General features: G+C 39.0%; 2 protein-coding genes across 6 annotated transcripts in view; one reads left to right on the forward strand and one right to left on the reverse strand.

Annotated features, from left to right (window-relative positions):
• The window catches only part of LOC146463406 (kinesin-like protein KIF15), a 49,173-nt gene extending 33,203 nt beyond the window's left edge, over positions 1–15,970 (reverse strand). Inside the window, exons 1-3 of one of the 5 annotated variants that reach the window (XM_085084450.1) lie at positions 15,824–15,970; positions 5,340–5,505; positions 3,121–3,145 (exon numbers count right to left, since the gene is read on the reverse strand). In XM_085084450.1, the coding sequence (XP_084940576.1) occupies positions 3,121–3,145; positions 5,340–5,424 (110 nt within the window). In that variant the 5' untranslated portion in view covers positions 5,425–5,505; positions 15,824–15,970. Of the gene's footprint in view, positions 1–2,624; positions 2,894–3,120; positions 3,146–3,317; positions 3,490–5,339; positions 5,506–6,061; positions 6,221–10,997; positions 11,142–15,823 lie in introns of those variants that run through there. The other 4 variants (XM_085084451.1, XM_085084449.1, XM_085084452.1 and 1 more) reach the window with 4 other exon arrangements.
• A 2,842-nt stretch (positions 15,971–18,812) lies between these two features.
• On the forward strand, positions 18,813–25,037 carry LOC146463407 (beta-1,4-N-acetylgalactosaminyltransferase 3-like). Its single transcript, XM_085084398.1, has 5 exons — positions 18,813–20,038; positions 21,125–21,318; positions 21,831–22,093; positions 23,267–23,526; positions 24,167–25,037. Exons 1-5 carry the CDS (start codon positions 18,902–18,904, stop codon positions 24,461–24,463), a joined length of 2,151 nt encoding a protein of 716 aa, XP_084940524.1. The 5' UTR covers positions 18,813–18,901; the 3' UTR covers positions 24,464–25,037.
• The last annotated feature ends 117 nt before the right edge of the window (positions 25,038–25,154 follow it).

Raw genomic sequence — 25,154 nt, forward strand, 5'->3', positions numbered from 1 at the left:
TGGGATAATTAATTTTGAATGGCTTTTGTAGTTAATTGAATCAAATTTCATTCTCTTGTGGCCTACCTTCAAAGATACCGGTATTAAGAACTTAACATGATTAAAACTGTTATCAGTGGCTTTGTACAATTTATTTAAGGCAAAATTATCAATATTAAATACAGAACTTTGAGAAAAAATACATCGTAGAGTAACAGTTCACTCAAACAAGTGACATTCAAATCATTATCCTCTCTCACAGTCCACTAACCATTTGAATATGGTTAGTCTCTTTGAGACTAATTGAATAATAAAAGAATAAGCCCTGAGGTGGACTGCATAGTTTTTTCAGTTGTACATCTTAGGTCTTTAATCTCCATTTTCAGTTTCTTCAGCAGGAGCCACACAAGTTCTTTCTTTTTTCTTCTTTTCCATATAAAAAATCCTTATTATCATTATTATTATTATAATAATTATTATTATTATTACTTTGAAATCGATAAAGGGCAGAGATCTCTTTTCCTCATGCCCATCAGTTCAGCGAACACAATGGAAAAGAGGCCTCTGCTAGCAGGGAAGTACTTGGTTTTACACTGATATACACTGCAGTTCCCTAGTATATTTACAAATTAAAAGCACCTACACTAACTAATTGCCCTCTCAAAAAGATTGTACATGGTAGGCAGAAAGATATCTAACTCCAAAGGAGTCTTGGGGAAAATTTATGTGAGCGGGCTGGAGGTAGCAGCAAAAACTTAGTTCTTGTCTCACAGCTTTCATCACTAAATTTACCAGTAAGGACACCATCATACTGCCATTATCTATATCATCACCATCACAATAAATAATACAGTACATATATATTAAGCATTGGCAAATTTTAGCAAAACCTTATTTTAATTTCTACAGTATATCTTAAGTTTTCTTTAGTAAAACTTTCTAAACATTCCTATCTTGTGAAGATGTTTTAGGCAAACTCATTGGCAGGAAAATATTGCAATGTATTAATTTCAAACAGTTTTCCCAACATTGCGTGATTTTTTTATGAATTGCTTTGAGGTTTCGTTGTTGTTTCTTAAAAATGGGTAATATGTTTCTCAAAAACGAAAAGTGTCTCTGATATATCTGTTATAGTTCTTTAGAAAAATTTCATAAATTAAAAGAAACACTATAAAATCTACTGTCAATTTTACTGCTTTTGGTCATGCTTATGTCAGAAAAATCAGATCTAGGTTTTTGTATAGTTTCTACAGATTACTACAGCTTGCAGGTCATCAAGGTATACAGGATTACTGAGCCAGATAAAAAAGTATTGTAAAGGCCCGTTTAAACAGTTTCAACATTGCTTCAACATGCGTTCAACACAGCTGTTGAACCAAATGTTGGCCTGAGCATTTGAACAGGTCGTTCAGTTGAAAGTGTAAGAAAATGTTGAAAGCTTGATGAAAATGTGTTGAATCAAATTTAAATTGGTTTAAACATCACTTCAACATTTCCTTTGTTCTTGAAAATGCTGAATGGCATTGAGCCATTTGGACACTCTGTTCATCCAACATTTGCCCAACATCCGTTCAACAGAATGTTGGACAAATGAAAGGTTCCGTTTAAACGGGCCTTTAGGAAAATATAGTCATAGACTATTCCTTGAGCATTAGTGATACCTTCAAAATCCTTTTAAATTCTGATTCTGGTTTACAAAATTAATTAAAACACCTGTTGGATCTTGCAGTAAGTTTTTATTTTGCACACAAGTATATTCTTATGAACAATGTTTGTTTGAAATAAAATGTTCATCAATGTCACCAAATTTTATGCAAATGCTGGATAATAAACACCTGTTGCAAAAAATTCAGTTTTTCAAATATTACAGAAAGCGGATTACATAAAATGTAATTAACTCAAAACAATTTACTGTAAATCAATCACTGTTTGTACAATGATGAATAGAATTTGCACCAACTGCAGAACACGCTTTTGACCTGTCTTGCCCTTTTATATAACAAGTAATTTTTCAGTATACTGATCAGTATATTGAGTGAAAATGATGTTAGTGTACTCGAAGAAGCATTTGTTGATTAAACATTTAAAACGAGAACGAACGCAACTTAATTAAATCTGAAATTGGAATTATTTGATTTGTGCGCTTGGGAAAATATAAACTAATGGGCTTTTGATGAAAATTTTAAATATAGCTGATCTAAATCTTCCCTTGATCCCCGCTTGCAATACTGATCGCGCGAGATATGAGAATATATTGTTAAGTTTCTGACCTGAAAAATCTGACTAGCTCTCGTACTAAAAGTTACCTACTGACTTAGTATAACAAAAAAACCGAACGTTCGTTAGTAAGCGATTTCTTTAACTACGTAAAATGGACGCCTTGAAAATCTAGAACATTGGTATCTCTTCGAAAATCAAATTAAGCTTACTACTGAGAAATAAAAGCAAAGTTATCGAGGATTCTAGATCTTGATTGTAAGTACAAACGGCTAAGTCGTAAGTGTGTCGAAAGCAACATGAATGCTGCTTTCGATTCATGACCGTATCATAAAATTGATAAACAGAACAGAGAAGTACAAATATGCTTAAAATTGAACAGACCGGCAGAAAGAACTTAAACTAAGGCTACAGATAGAAAACTTCACCTTTTGTGTCCAAACGATATGGCCATTAAGCCTGAACTGTTTTCAACATCGTGACCTTTCGCTGGTAAAATCCATTTTCAGTTAGACAAGCTGTAGTTTGAACTGTCACTGCGTTGGCCGCCTCGGAGCATCAGAAATGTTCGTTCGCGTCACCCAACAAAAGAAGCTTTGCTTGTTTGTTTACTTTTGAACGCCTCTTACGCAAGTACCGTGCCGACATACACAACTTACAAGTTAAATATAGACAAAAGAATTGAACTGAAAAGACTTGAATTATATGCGGTCAGTCTAGCTTTACATGGAGTATCTGGATATAAGCGGTCGACTTTAGCTTGTTATTGTTTAGTTGGCATTCCAAATAATCCTAACAAAATTATATGCCTAAATTCAATACTCCATCGCAATTGATCAGTTTAAAATTTGCGCGCTCAATGCAACAATATGAATTTCGCAGAGTAGCTATAAATCTACAAGCTAAGGTTAAATGAAGGCTTACCTTTCATATCCACTACTTGCTAGTTCTGTAAAGAGAAATTGACGAAACGCACGTCAGTACTCAAAGAAAGTTCACTAACTAATTTTATTTCTCGATGAGTAAAACCATCAAGATGAATTTTGAAGGTGAAGGTGAACATTTCTCAAGATTAGAACGTGACTTGAACGCAACAACTTGAAGACGCTTTCTTCGCTTACCTTTCCCTCTACCCGGCAAATTAATCCTCATGGCAAAGTAACGATAGATTTAAGTATATAATTCTAATAAAATTATTCAAGGAAGATCAAAGAAACATGTTTGAAAGCTGAATAAAAAGGAAATGATGTAAAGGCCGTTAATCGCTTCTTCCTTTGCGCGCGGCCGCTTACCAAATCAAATTTCGCGCGAGGCGCATGTCATAAAAATGTGATCACGTGACACTAATGAAAGAATGAAAACTGAAAAGGAGATATTTTTTCCTCCCACGACTAGTTCAGTTCGCAATACTAATAAAAATTTGTTTTCTGGAAGATATATTTCCCCGTTGGCGTGCACACACACAGGTTTAAACTACTTTGGTAAGCATTGCTTTACATCTTGCTTCTCAGAGACAAGACAATTATTTAGAATGAGGTCAAAACAGAGTTGGTTCCCTGATGATAATTTTGTTCCCCAGGTAAACGTTTCCGAGTTAAGACATCTCTGAGGAATTAATTTTCTAGTCATAGGAGTGATTTTGTCCATAATTAGGTGAAATCGAGATTATGCATATACAACTTCCGGTCAGAACGGTACTGCTTTCCGATTCACGCAACGCAAAACTGTTAGCAGTGTGCGATGGAGACGTGTGAAAATTATGTGCGAAGAAGCATTTTGGTACCTACTTTACGCTAAAAATAAAAGAAAAGCGAAAATTTAAACAAATAACACAACTTAAAAAATCCACAGCTTATTAAGAGAATTTTGAGGTGGCAAAAACAAAACGTCATGAAAACAAGTGAACATGAAGACACGAGAGCAAAATTTTCAATGACAGAACCATTGTATTGGACCATGTACAGTAATCTTAAGAAGCGTGGGAGCCTGGCTACAGTGAAAAAATAGCAACTTTTTGTAATCCGAAAGGGACTTTAAGTCCACTTGTATTTGTGCTTTTTTAAAAAGCAAACATCGGAAATCAAAATTCTCATTACATGCTTTTCTGACACAAAATATTGAAAATAAAAGTTAACGATATGTCAAATGTCACGAAATTGTATGGATGTATGTTCGCCATAAACAGACGTAAATATTTCTATGGCAGTTATCTTTAGCTTTTACGCAAACAAGAAATCAAAATCGCAGTTGCTCGGTAAGATAAACATGATTGAGTTCAGTTACCGGTCTAAATTACAATGATCAAACACCCAAATTCGATCAGCATAAAGCATACTTCCATGCAAGTATTTTAGGCAAATTCCCAGTGGTGTTTCATCATTAAGTTGTATGTAAATGAAGTATTGTTTTGATAAATCTCTTTACACATCACTGTGAAAAGGAGTTTGAGGTTGAATTAACCCAAGGCTCCCTAATTGGCCCAGGAAACACACAAACGGAACTCGCTTATGTGTTCTTTGATTGGTGTTTGTTTAACCAATTTTGCTGTCATCGCGAGTTCTCTTTCAAAGACTGATGCCGCAAGGACGCTCACTTCATTTTCGAACACTCGTGAAATGCGGTTGAAATACGTGAAAAACGTGCCGATTTTCAATTAGTTCACCTTTGCTGTGGAATCATGCACACAATGCACCCGTCGCGCTCCGTAAATAAACATGCCTGGCTTTTGTCATCGATTTTGGGTAATTTCTAAGGCGAGAACCACTTGTGCGAGTTCTTGTAATGCGAGCAATAGTCAAAACAATAGAGTTCGCGGAGACCTTGTCTAGATAATACACATAGATTGATTTACAAGGGTCAAAGCGCTGACTACCAGCGCCGGAAAATCCGTCGATGTAGAAGCGAGCAATTGGGATCAAAAGAGGACAATTTTCATTTCTGATTCTCAATCACATATCCTACTTGATCTTTTCAATAACAAGCGGAAAATACCAGCAAAACACACTGCATAAAGCTATCTGATCCCCACGCTCAATTTTCCCGCAATATCACAGCTGATTTCGTAAAGTGAAGAGATTCTAGCGGCTTGCGTGTTCATTTCATTGCCGGCGTTTGAGGAAATAAACAACTGGGCTCGCACTTACTTGATTTACTGACACTGTGCGTTGGGTTTCCTTCATGTACGCCTGCACTATTAGGCAGAGAAGCCGATCCCTCTTGTCGAAGCATTAGAGTATTGTCCCGCGACTCCAAGAGAGCGATACATCAAGTACATAATGCCACTACGTCAGGCGATCTTAGAGTGTTATCCTGCAAGAGGCATCCAGACACATGTTCAAATCAAATTATATTCTCAGCACTCGGTATCATTGCACGCCAAGCCGTCCCGTGTAAGAATCGATCAATTGACGCATGCGCCAATTGCGATTGTGTACACAGCTCTATGGAAATTTCGACCACCACTAATTGAAAGCAATTCCAAAGCCAATTGTGCGCGCTCTTTCAACTAAGTCCCTTAACAGATTCCTCTGTTTTGTAAAGTAATTGTGGGTTCGCTTGACAGAAGAAAGCGATTACTTTAGCAAAGTTTATCAACACACTGGGCTTTAAGTATCGTGTCGTGGCTCGGTCAAGTTCTCGTGATATCCAAAACAAATGTCCCGGGCTGTCATCGACCAATTGTTTATCCTAGTTTTGCAGCTATGCGACTTTCGGTCAGCAAACATTCTGGAGCACTACTTACAAATCCAAAAGAAAAGAAATGTGCCAGAAAAAACGATGGGAATGTCTTTTGAACACAAAAGAACTGCTTAAACCAGTCTTACAATCAGTGGCTTGTATTTTGTCCTGAAAATAACCCACTTACTTTCACTCATTGAATACATCATCAAGATGTTTATGTCCAAGACAACGTAGAGGCTTGCGATTGCTATCACGAAACGTTTTCCTATCAGTGGACGGTATGCTTGTTAGCCGTTTAGGAAAGACGTTATAAAATATACTGTTAAAATGATCACACCGCACCGCTAAAAAAATTGAATTCAATTGTCACGTTCTGGACATAACCTTCACCCGAGATCGCCCAAAGTCCACTTATGTATTTCAGATCACGTTCAAGATTTCTCTAGATTGTGTGAAAAACGTTAACCAAACACACTCCTTAACGAAACTCGGCAAAGTTTTGTAACCCCAGAACTCGGAAATTTTTGACAATACACTTCTTTGTTTTCCTATCAATTGCTATGAAAACAAAGCATTGTAGTGGAGCAAGGGAATAACCTACACCATTTGGGCCAGCTGGTTGCAAAGGAAAAGAAAACGGCCTTTTCGTTGTGTTTTTTTTTTTTTTTTTAATTTGTTTTGTTAACCTATGTATTATTGCAAAAAAATAGGACTGAGCACATTTTATCAATCTCATCCCAACACTGAAGTCTCTATTGTAGATTGATATTTACTGAGAAGAAAAATTGTTGCTAGGATCGTTGCTAACTATATCTGAAGACCTCAAAAGTCAGTAAAAACTGAGGTTAGTTGTTTGACGGTCTTGGGATTGTCGCAGTAATCCAGTTCAGGGCAATCATATGAAAGGAAACCTGGAGCGTATTCACTGAGATAAAACCCACCTGTGAACTCCATTATTACATTATCAAACGGTTCTTTTCATATTTCGTCAGGCGAAGACGGTGCTAAAGCTAGGAACTTTAAATATTCAGTAATTTGTTTTCTTTAGCAGTTGATTTTAAAAATGTAATAAGTTTCAGCGGATATTAATCCAACAAGTGGCTTTTCTCAGTCTATTGGGCTACAGGAGGAACAGAACGAGTTGCAGCTGGTTCAAGGTCATGCGATACTGCAGTGATTGTTGGGGCTCAACTCAATTACTGAAAGGTTCTATTCAACAAATTGAAAACAATAATTAAAAGAGAACCCCCATGCAAGGCAGTCTTTTTGTTCTATGAGTTGTTTGTTTGTTTCCTGTAACCGGACACAAAGTAAACCAAGCTGTTTTAAAGTATCACGATTCCGCTTGTTGTTTACTTTGTCCATTTACGAGGATTAAAGTTTCGTCGGTTTCTCAGTCGCAGAGGGTTGGCCGGGTCATATGGGGCAAGCCTGATGGATCAATCCTTTCAAGAGCTGCCGGAATAAAAAACTTGAGTCATGCATAAACTGATATCGATCAGTGTGAACATTCGCACTTTTCTTTCGCGCAGTTTAGATTGTGTTGTGAAATGGATACACTGTTGAGTCTGTGAACCTGCGAAATCCTTAAATCAGTAAACAATGCCATTTCCTTTGGTATTGTGACAAGATGGCTCAACTAACTTTAAGGTCTTTGGTGGAACATAGAAATTTTTGAAACCTCTTAAGTGAAACACGCAAATAAAACCTACTGAGCAGTACTTCCCGCTACGGTCCAGTTGTTATAATCCGAGTCAGATAACTATACCGACATTATAAGAACTGGTGGTGGTTCCACCTCTTGGATCTAGAGCCTCGCGTGGCCTTCGTTGATCAAATACTCTACTGAATATGCCTCATCTGTATCCAAAGTTCTTTCAGTTTATGGGAGACGATCGAGGTATCTTTATGCACGTGATTTACGCCCATCTTTCAATTCCTTAAATCATGATTTAATTTAACTTCAAGACTCAAACAAAAGCCTGACAGCAGACTAAAACTATTTGAACAAGGGATTATACAATGTAATCCAAAAGAACTGTCGCACATTTGTCTGTGGCTTTGATTGCGTGTCTAGAGCTAACGAGACATACAAAGTATACCTTGTCATGCAGTCTTTTTTGAACTCTCGTGAACCCGCACGCAAAGCGAAGCCATATAAAGGGCCCACTTAATTAAGGAGAGACGTTGTTAAAGAAACATTATATCCACCCGTCGATTTAATTGGTCACGCGAGAAACATGGTTGTCAGTTTAATTGAATCTTTAATCAAAACTTTGTTAACTCCCGAATGCAAATTTGCTTGCGAACTGATATGTTTCCAACTCGTTCACATTAAAACGATCTTTTATAGCTTAGACAGGCCTGAAGTCTTGAAATCTATCACTTACTTTCGAGTTGATTACTCGTTTTAAGTCTTTTTGATACACCTGCAGATTCGTGTTTATTTTGCTGCTAATTGATTTCACGAAATTCCAAGAAAGCATGTCATGTCAGCTCTAATTGGTTAGTGCATTCAGTGCGCAGCGCGGGAAAAGTTAGTAGGCCACTTAATATAGGCTAACTCTTTTTTTTTTTTCTTTCTTTTTTTTTTGCCTTTGATTGCTCCTGAATAACAAATTATTGAACCTAGCTGAGCGGTTCACAAGATTTGCGAGCTAATACGTGCAGATCGGAGCAGAGGAACTGGACTAGGACAAAGAAGAAGTGTTTCCGCCTAAAGCATCATGATCAGGAAAGCAAACTGATGAATTGGCAAGAAATGTTCAGCGCGCACTCTGCCGTATTGGCTGAATTAGGTTGATTCACAGCTCGACCGGCCTTGAATTAATGACGCAAAAAACTCCTCCTTTTTCAAAAATAATGAGAAAAAAAAGATTAATCAATCGAATTTGCTCTCATCAATCGACTTTCTTCAATACCAGTTGTCATCAAACTTAGCTTGCTTTTCTTCAGGGCCTATAGACCAGAAACAACAGAAAGCTTGAATTGCAATTTTTCTACAAACGATGAAAGATAGGTAGAGGGTGGTAATACCGCAGCTGCAGCCGACAGAGCTGCTGCACGTCACGCGAATGTTCATTTCCCAATTCCCCCATGTAAATCGCTAAAAAAAAACGCAGACATCTCTTTTCAGTTGCTAAATATATCTAAAGAACTGAATACTTCAGATAAGTTCACGGTTTGTTTGCCGACAAAAAGTGGTGAGTCAAAAATAAATAAAGGAATTCCGATTTGAATTTGCATTCCCGTCATATTCAAGAACCTGTTCAGCTATTGAAAGGATTTTCACTCCACTGAGAAAACACTCGGAACATCGCGTGCGCGTAATTAGAATTTGTTAACAACTAAAATGTTGTACTGACAAATGGAAAAACAATCAAGTTTCAAAGTTGTAATTAATAGCGTGGTTTGTGTTCAATTATTTGTCGTTTCACGAAACTGGAGAGGTCTTGGCTCCGTATTCCAGCGCTGACCCATTTCAGTGAAGTGTCGCCTGGGGTTGCGTTTCAACTTGCACTACATCTATGAATGTCTAACAAATTGGAACGAATTGCGTGTTTGTTATTATGGTCGAACTAACTATGCAAAGAGTTTCTGACTCCTCTTCATCAATCAGAAACCAGACAAGTTCACTGATTATAGTAAACCGTCGTATAAGCATTAACTCTTGACTCAATTAAATGACTTACGGTCTTTTGGTCCCTTGCCAATGATTGCGGTTTAACTTAGAACCTAAGTCGGGAATGATTATGAACGGTGGGCGTAAGGCAACTTCTCAAAATAAATTTAAAGAAGGAGCCCGACGCCCGCCTGCTGCCTCAGGGTCACTATGCGGTTAAATCATGATCCACTTTCCTGTAACCCTGGTTCTGGAAAATTTTATTTCCGCATCTTTTCATTGAGTCTTCTTCACAAAAAGCATAGTTGTCACAGTTACGAAAACTTGCAAACTAGCAGTTTTACTGAATAAAATGCAAATCTGAAATACACCGAAAAATAATTGGGAAATTAAACGTTATCTTTTTACGAAATTAGGTAATAAACCTAATGTCGTACCAGATTACTCCAGACAGCAAGATCAAGGGCGTTGACGGCATCCTATAAAGCTGTTCCTGGCTCCCTCCGAGAAAACGCTGTCCTTAGCTGAGAGTTTTGAAAAGAGTGCTCGGCCTCTTTACTATGATAGAATTGTTCCACTCCACTGATGCCGCACGTAAAGGTATTATTGACCATAATAACCGCAAGCTATAAACACACCATTTATAGTGAAAGTGCACGCGCACTTAAGAACGAAAGGCAATGACCTTTAAGTTTTCACTCACTGACCACATTCGATTATTGTCGATAATCGTCCAAGGAAGAGCTTCAGAATATCATTGTAGTTAGATAATCTCTCTTCAAAAGGGATTGCTAAGAGTGTTTTAACACTCAACTCTCACAGCCGTGTGTAACTCAGCAAGATACGATAGTAGGCCATACAGTTCCAATTAACATCATCAGTCTTTGCTGCATGGGTGACCATCGTTTTCAGACATCGCCAAAGGACATTACCTCTGCCAGGCCGGAGCAGGCTTTTCCTTTTTTAGCCTAAGTTTATTTTGAGGCTTCAGCCGGTCAAAAATATTTGATAGAAGCAACCGCTTGCAAGTTCCAAATCTGAAGACTGCTTTGTTGCAATTTGGACAATTAAAAATTAGTTCTGTTTACAGAATGACTAAGACTGGATCAACGTTAAGGTAATAATCGTTCCCTGTTTCCTTAATCATAACCTCATGCTACGACAGACCCCGGTTTCTCAGCAGCTTTAGCTAATAAATGAATAATTAGAGTCTCTTCGCTATGGTTTGATGGCTTTAAAGAGTAATAAAGGTCTCATTGTGGATTTTAGAGCCGGTCTTCGTGCTTGCTCTAAAGCCAGAACGAAATCGGAGATCTGAAACTGCATTACGTAATTTCTTGTTTTATGATCTAAAAGTTGTTCTTCACTGATAGCTACCTTTCAACTTATTTTATGAAGTTATCGACAGGATCACTTAACCGTAACGGTTATGGAGTTTGTAATCATTGTCAAATCATAACGAAAATGACGAAAGTTCGAAAGGAAAGATTATTCTTACCGCAAGCGAAATCCTTGGCTGGCGAAAAAGCATATGAAACCAGTTTCCGCAGGACCAAAAGATCAATCAAAGCTTCAGCGTATTCTAGCTTGCTTGTTATCTTTTGATCACAGGTGATGTCACTTCGGGTCAGATTAGATTTGCGTAACTCTCGTTTGAGCACTTAATTATAATCGGACAGGCAAATTAAATGCAAGGTCGATGTATATCCCATCGGGCTTTGTGCGATGTCATTGAAGCGTTTTGGGAACGTGCATACTTGCTGGTTATTCCTTTTAAACGTTCATTTTATCTCTTCTAGTATATCAAGCTACTGAATAAGGCTTTTTACGGTTTCTTGCACAATACCGGAAGACTCGGAGTGATTGAAAAGCTGTTTGAAACCTTCGAGTGCTGATCTAATGGTGCAAATAAATAAACTTGCTTCACGATATGTGTGGTATTTCTTTATAAAATGAATATTACTTTCTTGTGGTTAATCGGTTCATTAGTCAGTCTTGACCAATCAAAGATCGCAGTAGATGAAGATATTTTGTTAAATGTGGAAGTTTAATTTGTCACTAAAACAAAGGCTGCAATTCAAATGACTTGTTTGATACAATTTTTAAGTAAACTAATATTGTACAAAGACGTTTGAATAACTTCCGACGAAAGGCATTCTGGCCAAACTCCAATTTAAAATTTAAAAAAACGAGGTAATTCATGGTCAAAAAGCTAAAGGAAGTCGAGAATTTTCGTGGTTTTAGGTGTTCCCCATTTTTTACAAAAAAAAAATTATGACATCACTTTCCTCTGTTTAAGTTCAACTGAACGCCATTGTCAGTTCCTGTAGTGATTACTCAGGGAAAGAGTGAATTCACAGTAACCTTTATACCTTGTAGCCTCGTTGCTAATGTATTTAAATTCGAATTTGTCAGCTGTAATTAAACTGTCTAACGGACAGTAAAAAAATGCGATTGCATCATAACCAATCAACCAAATCGACTTTAGACGTCAAGCCAAGCTAGACGTATGACGTCATAATTTGGTCAGCCATGACTGAAACATAACGGTTGTTCACGTACTGCAAGATTCTTCACAGTAAATTTGAAATGTCCCGTCAAAAATTCCAAAAATTAGTTTTCAATCTTATGGTTTGGTTGAATGTAAGAAAGTTGGTTCATTTATGATCGTGTCGGGCAGCTACTTTCGGCACAAAGATGATAATCCAACTTGATTAATTCAGAAATCTTTTATGGTTCATAAAATCAGGAAACGGAAATACGCAAATATTTACAAAGGATGATTATATACGGGCATTATAGAAGATACAACCAATCAAAACTGGTATGTTGAAACGAAATGATTTGACTTAACATGGCTGACTGATGCCGTTTTAGGTGATTAAAGAGCTATTTTTAACGATGATAAGGAAACATTTTATTTTCAAAATGGTAATCTTAATGAACCTAGTCTTAGGAGGTGGGTAATATGGTTCCCCTAAAAATGCCGACTGTATGGGACGCTACTCAAGTCCCACCTTATGTTTTGTTTTTGTTTTTGTTTTGTTTTGTTTGTTTTTTTTGTTTTTTTCATTTTGAGTTCGTTTGTTTTGCTCGAGTCAACGTTGTACGAACGGGTATTGGTCTTGAGACAGACGGCAAGGAATTGAGACCGCAAAAAAAAAAGACAGTTTTGCGGGTCTCAAGATATTTCTCTTCTTACTCTCATTTTACTCGTTAGCTGCCATTTCGGAGTTACGCTGACAATTTCGACGTTTAGTTTACAGATTATCAAAGAAAAATTATCAGAAAACCATGATGACGATATTAATTCTGCTTTTACACGCGCTTTCATTCAACGGAAGCTGAATATTCCGCATGTCTTTATATTTATTTATAGACTTGGTTTGAAGAGGCGGAAAACGAGCCTTGAGAGCAGACAGCTTTTGCGGCTTATCAAGTCATCCACAGCGGGGGGAAACAAAACCCGGAAAAAGTGACTGTTCTCGATCTCGATCGTCTACTAAGACGTATCATGACAAAATGTCTAACTAAAGCTGAGACTTTTCTTGAAACTAAACGGATTCGGAAGGCAATTCAAGAAATCATTTCTGCTGTCAATTATAATTCTTGTTCTGCATTCGGCCTTAAACTTGATGCCTATAGCTTATTATGTCAGATTTTACAACAGCGATTACTAGTATCGATTCGTAGACTTAAACTCTAGGTAGGGTTCATCTTGGTATTTCCTCTCCAAAAATAACCGACGTCGTTGGTGGTGGGGATTAGGAACTGGCACAATGTTGAGAACACTCGTGTTCCACCAGTGTGACTCGGGTTTCGAGTCCTGGACTCAGCGTTATATGTGGGTTGAGTTTGTTATTGGTTCTCGTGCTTGCTCCGGGAGGTTTTTCGCCGGGTATCCCGATTTTCTCCTCTCCTCAAAACTCAACATTTCCAAATTCCAAATCGGTCTGTAGAGTGTCCCCAATTAGTGCTCTGCGCTTAATACAGTGACACGTTTAAAAAAAATATCTGAAGTGATTTATTTATTTGCTTATTTAATTATTTGGTTGCTAGGAATTTGCTTTCCTTAAGGAAAGTAGAGCGGAATGTACACTTCCTTAAAGTCTTTCGCTTCTCTTTTCTAGTCTATTATAGGTCTGGTCGAAAGCTCCCCTCTCGCTTGTGCTGCGTGTTCCTCGAGATTTCTCCTTCCTAAAATTAAACGATTCGTGCGGCTCGAGCGCTTGGACAAGTCTGAGCAGAACCAATGCTAATATTTGCCTGTCACCAGACCCACTCAGTCTCTCAGTAACGAGTATTGAGGACCTCGGCTTTATCTTCACGGTGCGTTTGCTGTCATGGACCATGGCCACATTTGAGCCGGAGTGACTTTATCACAAACTGTTCCAGACTGTTCCAGCGGGCCATCTTGGAAGCTGTTTAATTTGGATCACCGGCTTGTATTGTGAGCTAAGATAACCAACTAGCATATCATGATGTTTCTGTCGTGCTCTGTTTGTGCCATTAGCAGGTGGATGTCAACTCTCAGCGATGGGTATCTAGGGTGTGATAATGGCTTGAAGGAAAACATCATTTATAGTCATTTAGCTCACCGAAGTGTCTGGAGATTTTCCAATAGATCAACGGAAGCTCTGAACAAACAACATATTTTTTTCCTTATAAATTTGTCATACCATTTAATAATGCTTTCTGGATAGATGGATTTTTTTTTTCAAAACTCGAGATTTAGCTACAAAGAGAGCGGCTATCAATGAGGCTATGCGTCTGGTCAAGTGTTGTAGCATCGATCATTATAAATTTGAAAATTAAAGTGTACCCTGACGAACAAACCCTAATTATAATTTAACACATCCTCTCTTGTAAATAAAACGCGTTCACATGTGGTGTAGGTTGCAGTGAATCGAACTAAGAAGACCTACAATTCATTTGATAGAATGAAAACATGCTTTCTCTTACCCGTTCAGTTGGAAACGAAGAAGCGTTTGTTGTCCACGATGTGTGTGTGTTTCGGACATTTAACCTGAAAGTTGGTTTGCCGGAAATTGCTGTTAATTTTGACTTTAAGACGCTCTCGATGATCTATTGAGGCTTTCTTTACTCGCGTTAATTGTTCTCTGATCAAAGATATTTCTCAGGCTTATTTCGTTTCCTGGGAGATGATTATTTCCACTCGTCACGTCAGCTAAGCGGAGCGCTTTTCGCATCTGCCGCCGAAAGAGCGTTTATATGGTCGTATTATACATTCATTTGACAGGTTTCACAAGTTTAATGCAGCCACCATCTTGCCAAAGGGCCAGGGCCCGTATTAATGAAGAGTTTCACTTAAAATCCTTGAAAACGCGATAATTCAAAGCCATTACCTGTTTAAAAGCCGAGATTTTGTCGAGGGAAAGAAGCAATGTACACTGAACTGTAAGAAGAAAAGGTTTTGGGGAATCGGCGGTTTCTTGTAAATTGTCCTTTTTGGCTGCTGATCCTTGCATGCAAATTTTTGTTTGGCCGGTGTTCAAAATACATGTATATTAGAACAACCTTGAAGCTTTCTCTTTACTCTCCAAGCTTCCTGTTGCTCTATTATAATACAGAATATGCTAAAAACTTTAACAATACAGGCCATAATGAAATTAAATAATACTACAACTCGAGTTTGCAAACTGAAAGATACCAAGTTTATAAGCCGCCACCTTAGTCCTTGCATCGAAAAATTAAAAACCAAAATTTCTTTATTTTGAATAAACAAGTGTGCATTGTAAAAAGTTCATCTTGTTCCGATCGTTTAATCATCGTTGTTTAATCAGTAGTGGCTATAATGTATGCTAGTTGCTATTTGCGAATGAAATTTGTCGCTTTAATTTTTCACTCTTAAAGACGCGCACTAAAACTTGACGCAGCGCGGAAACGAGAACATCGAGAAGCTTTTTATCGACTACTTCAGGCTAATATCTCGTTTAAATACCGAAAATGAGGTGAAAAGAGGCCTGGCTATTAAACAAAAGTTAACCACGTGTTTCTACTAAATTATAACAAGACAAAACCGAGAAATGTAAATAAAAAACGAGGATTTATGAAATAAGCGGAAGAGTTTCAACACCTCCATGCCGTTTCGATTTTAAATTTAAGCTTGAACGATTTTATTCCCTAGCCAGCCTACCAGCGTCCCTCAAGGGTTTTTGATAAAATAATTTGCTACTATAAATTGTGGTAATCCCCTCCATTTTAAAATTCATCAACTGTAACGATATGATGATGGTTTTGCCCAAAGTATCCCGAACAAGCTTCTCCCTGTGATTTAAACGTAAAATATAAAAATTCTCCCACCTGCTTCAAACTGAAGCGAAGTCGCTACTTTTTCCTGTCCTCGATGAAGTTTCTCTTTTCACCGTATTTACCTTCAGGTCTCTCGACGTCAAACAGGCTGAAATTTCAGCCCGGCGCGAATTCAGAAAAACAGTAATAACATACGCTCCCAGCCTGACCCGATGGAGAATAAAAACAACAAAAATTGCCGCGATTTGATTGGCTGACGCGCTAATTGCCTCAACACCTGCTGTTGACAAACATGCATAATGTATGAGTAATCCATGGGACAAGCCAGACTGAAGATGCACTCTAGAAGCACGTCCTAACAATGACTGAAAATTATGTCTTTAGCTAAGTTATTTGTGGTATACATGCTAAAAAATTTACGTCTAATTTTAGTAGATTATCAATCGAGGGTTTTTAAGTTCAACCTTGGCATCAACCGCACTCGTTAATCTGTTAATTCCCCTTTCATTTGAACCATGTGTAAATTCACTTTCGTGTACTGTTTTATATCGTTCTTAATTAAAGTACGAATTACCGGTCAAAATAAAAAAAAATACGTATTATCTTGTCTAACAACCTACGGTGCACAAAACAAAGAACTAATGAATAGCGCTCGGCAGGTTTAAATATAGAAAAGGAAAGTCTTTAGTGTGTAATGTAAACTGAAGCAGAAAACATGAATCACCAATTGGTATCAAATTGGCCTCATTATAAGAAAATTGGTCACAACAAAAAAAGGAAGCAAAACCTTAACGATCTTAGCCTCCTTATTAAAATACTTATCTGATAAGTCATTTAACTATAGATTCATTTGTCTAGAACTACTAGAATCCTTCAGATTTTTTTGTTTCCTAGTGCTAATTATTGTTATGTGCAGTAAAACTATCTGTATGCAGAGTATCAGAAAGCAACACAGGGCGCATAGCGCAACCTGTGAGCCAAGCGAAACTTAAAATAGCATGTGAATAAATCAATAAAATATATATACATATATAAATTATTATTATTATTATTATTATTATTATTATTATTATTATTATTATTATTATTATTATTATTATTATTATTATTATTATTATTATTACCCGGACCCTACTGTGATTACAAAACCTAAAAAGAAAGGAAAACCAATCAAACCTGGTAGTTGTAGTAAAATGACACCAGCGTCAAAATGGCCTATTAATTCAAGAATTCTAACACTTACGAAGGATGAGTAAATCTCAAGAAAAACATTACGAGCAGTCCAGACGAGGGACAAATGATATGTCGTCCGTAATAGATCCAGTTCCCGCACGACAGGAAATTTTCGAGTACTTGCGTGCTTCACTTCCGGCTTACGATAGTAGCTGGGGCGAAGGAAGGAGAGTGGGGAGGAGTCTCAGGTTTCCACTGCGTTTGCGCGCGCTACAAAACGTTAGACTTGCCACAAGTCGAATTCTTAGCGACGGTGCCCCTTAATGAGGAGGTATTTTTGTACAGTTTTTGACTATAGAAGAAATATCCTCGCAGGAAAAGCAGGTCTTAGCGACGGCTGTTGGAATGAAAACAAACTGATTGCGGGTAACCACGCAATTTTCTTTCCTTGCTAAGATCTGCTTTTCCTGTATAGTTATAAAGGGCGCAAAAGTACCTCAGTCTGTACTTCTAGAAATAAACTAAACTGACTGATTGTCTCTCAACCGTACGTGCTTCTCCGCCCTTGATATTGGTGGTGTCATTTATGCAGTGTCAGATCCAGGTGGTAGGGTTTGGGGAAGTAAAAAAGCGCTGGGGGATCCCGGGGCCGAGCAAGAAGGGTGGTGAGGGTTCAACTTCCACGCAGGAAGCTACTCGACAATAATGAAACGAGGGTCTTCGACAAGTATACCTAGATTAAAACCTGAAATTTACACGGGGTATGTAACAGTTTACATTAAGAGTCTTACTAAACAGTGTCCGCGACAGGGGCATGATCATGAAAGTCGTGCAGGTCTAGCAACCCAATGTTTACAACAGCCATCCGGCGCGGCGATATACTAACTGAAATAAAGATACAAACCGCACTGCTTTTCATATGAAAATCATGTTGCTCTTATGCTAACTCGTTTCTTTTTACATTTGAAAAGCACTGAGGTTTTGTATCAAAAGGCAACTCCAGCCTCGCTTCAACTCAAAGGCCAGGTCACTAAGCACACAACATCGTATTGCATAGTTGCCAGATCGGTACGATACCAAAATCTGAATGAAAAGCACACGTGGTTAATCAGGAAAGCATTGCTCCCTGGGATCAACTGTGTCGGTATGTGTTGCACAAGCGAATGTTCCACCTCAAGGCAGTATCACGTCTCCTTTGAAGTTTCACCTCTTTTACCAAACTTTTTTCGACGTGGCAAAAGCAGATCGCACCTATCTTTGCAAACATTTTCATTTTAAAAGACAGAATATTTGACAATTGCTCCACGATCGAGCGCACGTAGGGTATGAGATGAAGCTAGATGATAGATATAGATAGAGTTGGCTATCATCATTTCATATCAAATAAGGGCGAATGGAATAATTGTTTTATTACAAACAATAAAGAAATTTTGCTAGATCTTGTTGATTTTGCTTTGAAAGAACAACTAGAAGACAATTAATGGTCGTTATCTCTAGGGCATGGTATAATGCCTCATATACCATGGCCGCTAAGCCAATCAAATCCCTGGAATTGCATTATGCAATGATCTACTTTTGAATAAGTCAAAATATTCTAAAATCGAATGGTTCGTGGCCTCGGACCAATCACAGGCCGGAACGGAGTTTTTTAACTTTCATCGAGTCGTTCGTCCCGAAAACGCAGGTCGCACCTTGTTTTAGCCAAGTTTGTAAGTTAATTAATTCAATTCTAACAAAACTCGACAGCATTGTTCCAAATGCGATCCGGGCTTTTGTTGCTAAGAACCGAACGTTTGTTTTAGAAGAATGCTTACACCTTATTTACAGCGAATTTATTACCCTAAGTTAATACAATGCATAGAAAGACGGAAAACTGATTACTAAAACTAAAATCATCGGTGAAAGTCGGAAATTTAACGGCTGTCGACGGTTTCCAAAAAACGTCTGAAATATAACATGGGAATTACTCACGTGTGTTACAATCAAATGAAGCGAAAAAGAGGTCAAATTCTGCTCGCTTTATTTTTCTCACTGGCATTTGCGGTTTGTGTTTATATTTCCACACAAAACCCCAAGAAAACAGTCATATACATCGACAATGTGCATCATGTTCCTGAAGGGATATTAAAGCCTGTGTTATTGGACACAACCACTGCTGAAAATTTAAACTTTGAGGAAAGCAAGAAAGGAGGAACGTATTCCGAGCATGCAGAGGAGATCTTTACTAATGCTGTTGCGGAGAAAAATCAAGCGTCGAGTTCAAGTCACCAAACGCAAAAAGCGCTGAATGGTGACAGTATGTTGGAACAGGAAGAAAACAGGTTCGAAAATAAGAAACATTCCTCGGGCGAGTCATCTTTCTATTCATCTAGCAACGGAAATAAGGAAAGTCAATTTACGAATATCAATGGTTCATTGCGAAGTTTTTTAAACCATCATGTTTGGGAACACGTGTGTAACTATCAAGTAGAGAGTTTGCGAGAGTTCATCTTATACCCGCAAGCTCCTTCAAAACGCAGATTTCTATTAACTTCATCCACTAAACCCGGTGAAAATGGAAACAACTTCGGTGAGCGAATTTTTGGATTTATCGTGCCTCATACGAGCGGCGAGTACCAATTCGTTATTTCCTCGAGTTGGAATTCGGAGTTGTGGCTGAGCTCGGACGAGACATCGGCGAATCTTCGGAAAATCGCTTTTCTTGGTTCTCGGGATAATCCTGGTGGAGGCCAACCAGGTAATTTTTCCACTTCTCCCTCTCAAATTTCCACTACCGTTTTCTTAAATAAAAACGTGAGGTATTTCATTGATATAATCCACAAACACCAATCAGGCAAGTCATATCTGGACATGGCGTGGCGATTCCCTGGTGAAGTTGAATTCAAGGTCATAACTAGCGAATTTCTGTGGGGAAAAATGAACGACAGTCACGTGCCAGATAACGCTGTACGATTGGATGATTACGAGGAACAACCACCACAATCATATGATACAACCCCGCCATATGCTAGTTCTGAAGAGGTTGAAGAAGTACTGCCTACCTGTTCTTATCAACCGAGTTATTTGGTGAAACACAAGTTGATTCGATTTCAGGTAAGGGCCGAAGGGAGGTGGATAGTTAACAATTATCCTGCGATCGCACGAAATATCGCCTAATACTACTTAGCCGACGAGGCCGTAGGTCGAATTGGCTTAAATCAGGGGGTATTCCGCAAGATTGAGCAGGATTTTGCGGCTCTTGACGTCATTCGTGCGTGTGCATTATCAAATTCCCCTAGACCAATCAAATCACGTTTCTTAGTCTTACAATTGTATATATACTAATTTCGTTTGCTGGGATGGAAGCCAGGGCCGGGTTGTTCGAAAGCCGATTAACGCTAATCCACGATTAGAAATTAATCGAGGTTTTCATCACGCTCGCTGATGTCAAGCTAAAGCGGGTAAAGAGAAGTCTAAGTCAATACTGGAGGACAAAAATCTTTAGGAAGAATCTTTATTGATTAGGTATTAAACTCGAATCAAAGTTCACGTTAATCCAGGATTAGCTTAATTGGGCTTCAAACAACTAGGCCCAGAAGTTTTAATCTATTGTTTACCCTTTCCCTCCCAGAATGAAATTTCCCTGCTCCAAACCTCTTGCTGTTTTGCAAACAGAAACTGTTTTATAATTCTGGTTATCCCGAACTCCCGCTTTATCGAACGAGCTCCCTTTGCCTCCTCTGATGAGCGACCGAGGGAACGGGAGTCCACTGAATTTTGTAAACATTATTTGTTGTTTGTGTTTTTCGATCGGGGGAGATTAGTTAACTAGCTATATATATTTGAAAGATTTTTCTTCGACGATTGCTCGAGTATTATGTCTCACTTTGAGATTAATGTATTATTGACAGTGAGTGACACAAGCATTCTCGGTAATGCTCCTATCAGGAGTCGAACCTAAGACCTTTTAATTACTAATTTGGATGCTCTACCACTGAGCTAAAGGAGACTCGTGGGAGCTAAGGCCATTAAACTTGGTTCATAGGACAAACGTCCTGCATGCTGCTAGGATTTGAATGTCAATGTGTGGCATATGCGCAATGGAATAAACGTGATGGTATATATTTTTTTCTCACTTTGTTACTTTTGACCACTGCTGAATTGCAACACGATTACCACTATATTACTTTTCCTTTGCAGGGTGCTCGAAATAAAAGCAACACACATTTTGCTTCAGTATACCCCCCGGACTCCACCAACAATTCTTTGCCGTTACTGCAGAACGAGGATATCTGGTGGCGAGAAAACGCTGTGGGCAATTCACTGACAAACCAAGACATGGCTAAGGGCGTTGTCCATTTATTCATGGAGGCTTTGGAAGCGAAGTTTCCACAGTACGTGCTTAGAAATCTTTTTTTTCTTTTTAAGCAGATTAAAGGCGGTGTTCAACTGAGCTTCCAATGTAATTTAAATTTGCTTTGATTATGTTTTAATACCTTTTGTGAAGAAAAACCGCGCTACCTTCTCAAAGAATAAGAAATAAACTCAAAACGATTCGTCGGTCACGTGAATTTCTTTCGCCCCCCGATTGTCTCATTGCGTTGTTCTCTTCTGTTGTGATTGGCTAGAGCTTTTACTTTGGATTCGCTCCGACGAACGGCAAACGCTCGAAACGTCAGCACTCGAATCTCTTCACGGTGGCCATTTTACCTTTAGTTATCAACTCTGTTGATAAACCAGACATTCGTTTTTACTCCCCACCGACGCAGCACCGCTATTTCTTAAAAACTTACCCTCTTATTGCTTTGGTGTTTTTGTTTAGGACTCTCCATTGAAAACCGATTTAGCCATGTAAGATCTTTTGATCGCTCAATCACTCTTTTTGATCTCCGTTGTTTCTATTTAGTTTGTACGAGCTTCGGGAGATCATTTCCGCGGAGCACGTACCCGACCCTAACAAAGGAGACCGATTCCTCCTGGAATTGATACTGAGTGATAACAGAACCGGGGGGAGCTTGCTCTTATCAGAGTACGTGTACAAACCACTGGAAGATAACAAACTGTGTTATCCCGAAGGATTCCGCTGGAACAAACATGTTACTGTAAATATCATTGTACCTGTGAGGAACGCAGGGCGTTGGGCAATTTACTTCATAAGGAATATTGCAGGTATTCATCAGACTATAGAGCGGTTTTCAATTGAGTGTCGAAAGTAATTTAGCGTTTGCTTTTGTTTCGCATTACTACGCTCTGTGATTGGTTAACAAAACTCGCGCCACTTTCTCAACCAATGGGAATCCAAACCAAAACCAATCGTGTTTTGGCCGCACGCGTTTTCCCGCGCTTGCCACCAGTTACATGTATTTGCTTCGAATTCTGATTGGTTCGTTGTGTTGTTTACATCTGTTGAGATTGGCCAGAGTAATTACTTTGGTTATGGTTTTACGACACTCAATTGGGAACCGCTCTAAAATTACCTTGAGGTACTTTATTCGGTACCGTATTCGTTCGAAAACAGTTCGATTTTCCAGCTATCCTGGCTGCGAGAGATCAGACTTTTCTCGCGTGGTTTCCACATCCGGCCGTGTCCGGCACTCGTTACGTCGCGACCTTTGGCCGATCACAATCACAGTCCACCCACGCTAGAAACACTTCTTGTATACCCAGGGTAGTCAATTGTCAGCCAGTTAGAGTACAGTCAATTTAACAGGTGTGTCTCGGGCGCCTCCACACCAGAAACTAAATAAAGTTTGGATACTCGTATTTGCAAATCAAAGTTAACACGTGTGAACATTATATTGCAATACCGAACATTTGGCAGACATCTTAGCAAACTGTTTGCGACAAATAGATCTAGCCTTAAATCTCACCAACGTTCCCAACAGCCTTTGGTTTACCTTGTGAAAGCGCCCTTAAGGCCTCCGTTAGCTGAGTGCTCGAGATTACAGAGAGCTTGCATTCCGGCTTTCTTGTCATCTAACGGTCTCTGAAGCTGAGGTTGGCTTGGGCAAACGATGGACCTTTGTTCCAGACACGTTCTCACAAAATATTTTTCGCGAAAGCAAATGTCTGTGACTAGACCACTTCCGAGTTGCTTCGAACCTCATTGTGAAGGCGAGGCTAAGTACAAAGCTTTTCATATGAAAATTAGTTTTCATTCATATGCAAACAAAACTAATTTTCATGTGAAAAGCTTTGCACTTAGCCTCGCCATGCTTTAGAGAATAAACTTTCCCCTGCAGCCCGCTCCAAACGATGATTATGCGCACAAACTGGAAAACATTTTGCAAAACAATGAAGATCATAAATGACACAGCAGCACAATCATCCCTTTGATTGCAGAAATAACACGTCAAACCAAGGACTTGGATGTTCATGTGATCATAATTGACTATGAAAGCAGTGACATTGATGTAGAGGCAGTGCTAAAAAGGAGCTCAATTCAGCGGTACACTGTGGTAAAGATCCCTGGAGAGGAGGGCTTTAAGAGAGCAGTGGCCCTTCAGCGCGGAGCAGATGCTGTGACGGACCCTCGCAGCATACTCTTTCTCTGTGACCTACATCTAAAGCTCCCTCCCAATCTAATATCTACTATACGTAAGGTAAGAATTTTATATGCGGTTGACAATTTACCAGAAGAAAAAGAATCCCAGCCGTGAAGCTAGTAACTGACTTTGTAGTGCTTAGGCTTCAAATACTATTCCTTCTTTTCTAACTGGCCTGCGTAGCAGACGTAATCAGGGGAGGGGGAGGGGGATCGAGAAAAAGTAAGAGAAAAAGGGGGACTGCACAGTCCCCCCCCCCTTTTTTTTTCTGGCTCCCACCTTTCACCTCCCCCTCCCCTTCGCCGATTAGGCCATCCTCGGGGACCCAGGGGTAGCAAGTCGGGTGGAAGGGACTAACTGACTAACTGCCCCTGGGTCTCCGGGCATGCGATAAGGCCTGCTTTGCAAGTTAATTTTAACATCATAAGGGTTCAGGAAAAAGTAATACATCAAGACACAAGTTTAGTATCCAATTCAACTTTTTACTCCACAGACCTTTCCCCTGTTAACTAATCACTGTACCTCTCAGATCTCTTAAACATCCGGCAGTCCTCCGCCAAGGCTAAATCTTGAGTCACCGACAATTTACCTTTGCTTGAGTATAGTGAGTGTTTGTATGGACACTGGAATGGTAAATCGACGATTTGCCAAACAATATTTACATCCCACCATCATCGATCGTCTTTCTTTCTTCCAGCACTGTGTCGAGGGAAAGATGGCGTTTGCTCCAGTAGTGAAAAGACTCCGTTGCGGCTATTACCCTGACCTACCGTTCGGCTATTGGGAGACGCTGGGATTCGGTCTGCTGGCGGTTTTCAAGTCTGACTTTGACCGCGTGGGAGGAATGAACATCCGGGAGTTTACAGGATGGGGCGGGGAGGATTGGGAACTATTAGATCGCATTCTGATGTCCGGATTGGAGGTCGAGAGACTCAAGATCCCGGATTTTTATCACTTTTATCATCCTGGAAACAATCAAAGAGTTGGTGCGTGAAGAAAATTTTTGACCTGTCACCTTGAGACGCTGAGAGCGCACTTTACTGGGTGGTGAGCGAGAAACGCCCCTAGTTCTACGGGTATGCCTCTTATTTTTCTCTTCAAAAGCGGAGAGCGGCAAGCAAGAAAAGAAAGCAAAGGGCAGGCGGTGGTTGACTGAAATTCGGCAAAATAACAAGATTTAAGAATTGACTTGAATTTTTAAATAAGCGAAAAATTAAGAATGTTGTGTATTGAAGAATTGGGTTCCGCTAAAATCTTTCCAGGGCCATTTGGGAAACTACTTCTGGGGTGAAGCAAGTTTAAAGGCTTGATTCAGTATCGTTATGTCATGTGTGTTGTTATCTTATAGATGAACTTTCTACTGAAGAATTGTTTAGTTGCTGCCCATATTATTTGATCAAAGGTATCATGTCATAGAAATTTGGAGCTTGTAATGGACCATTTCCAAGTTGCTTTGAACCTCACTACGAAAGCGAGGCTAACTGCAAAGCTTTTCATGTGAAAATTAGTTTTGTTTGCATATGAAAGAAAACTAATTTTCAGAATAAACCCTCGTACAAAACTTCGCTTTCACAATATGATGAAAAGCAACTCGGAAAAGGCCTATTATATTCCGTGTAAACTTTCACCCTATAAAGTCCGGGACGACGGATTAAGTTCCGACAGTCTAACCAATGTAGGTAAGT

Source organism: Pavona decussata, unplaced genomic scaffold (genome assembly GCF_977016875.1).
Source record: "Pavona decussata unplaced genomic scaffold, jaPavDecu1.1 SCAFFOLD_176, whole genome shotgun sequence".
NCBI classification, from domain to species: domain Eukaryota; kingdom Metazoa; phylum Cnidaria; class Anthozoa; order Scleractinia; family Agariciidae; genus Pavona; species Pavona decussata.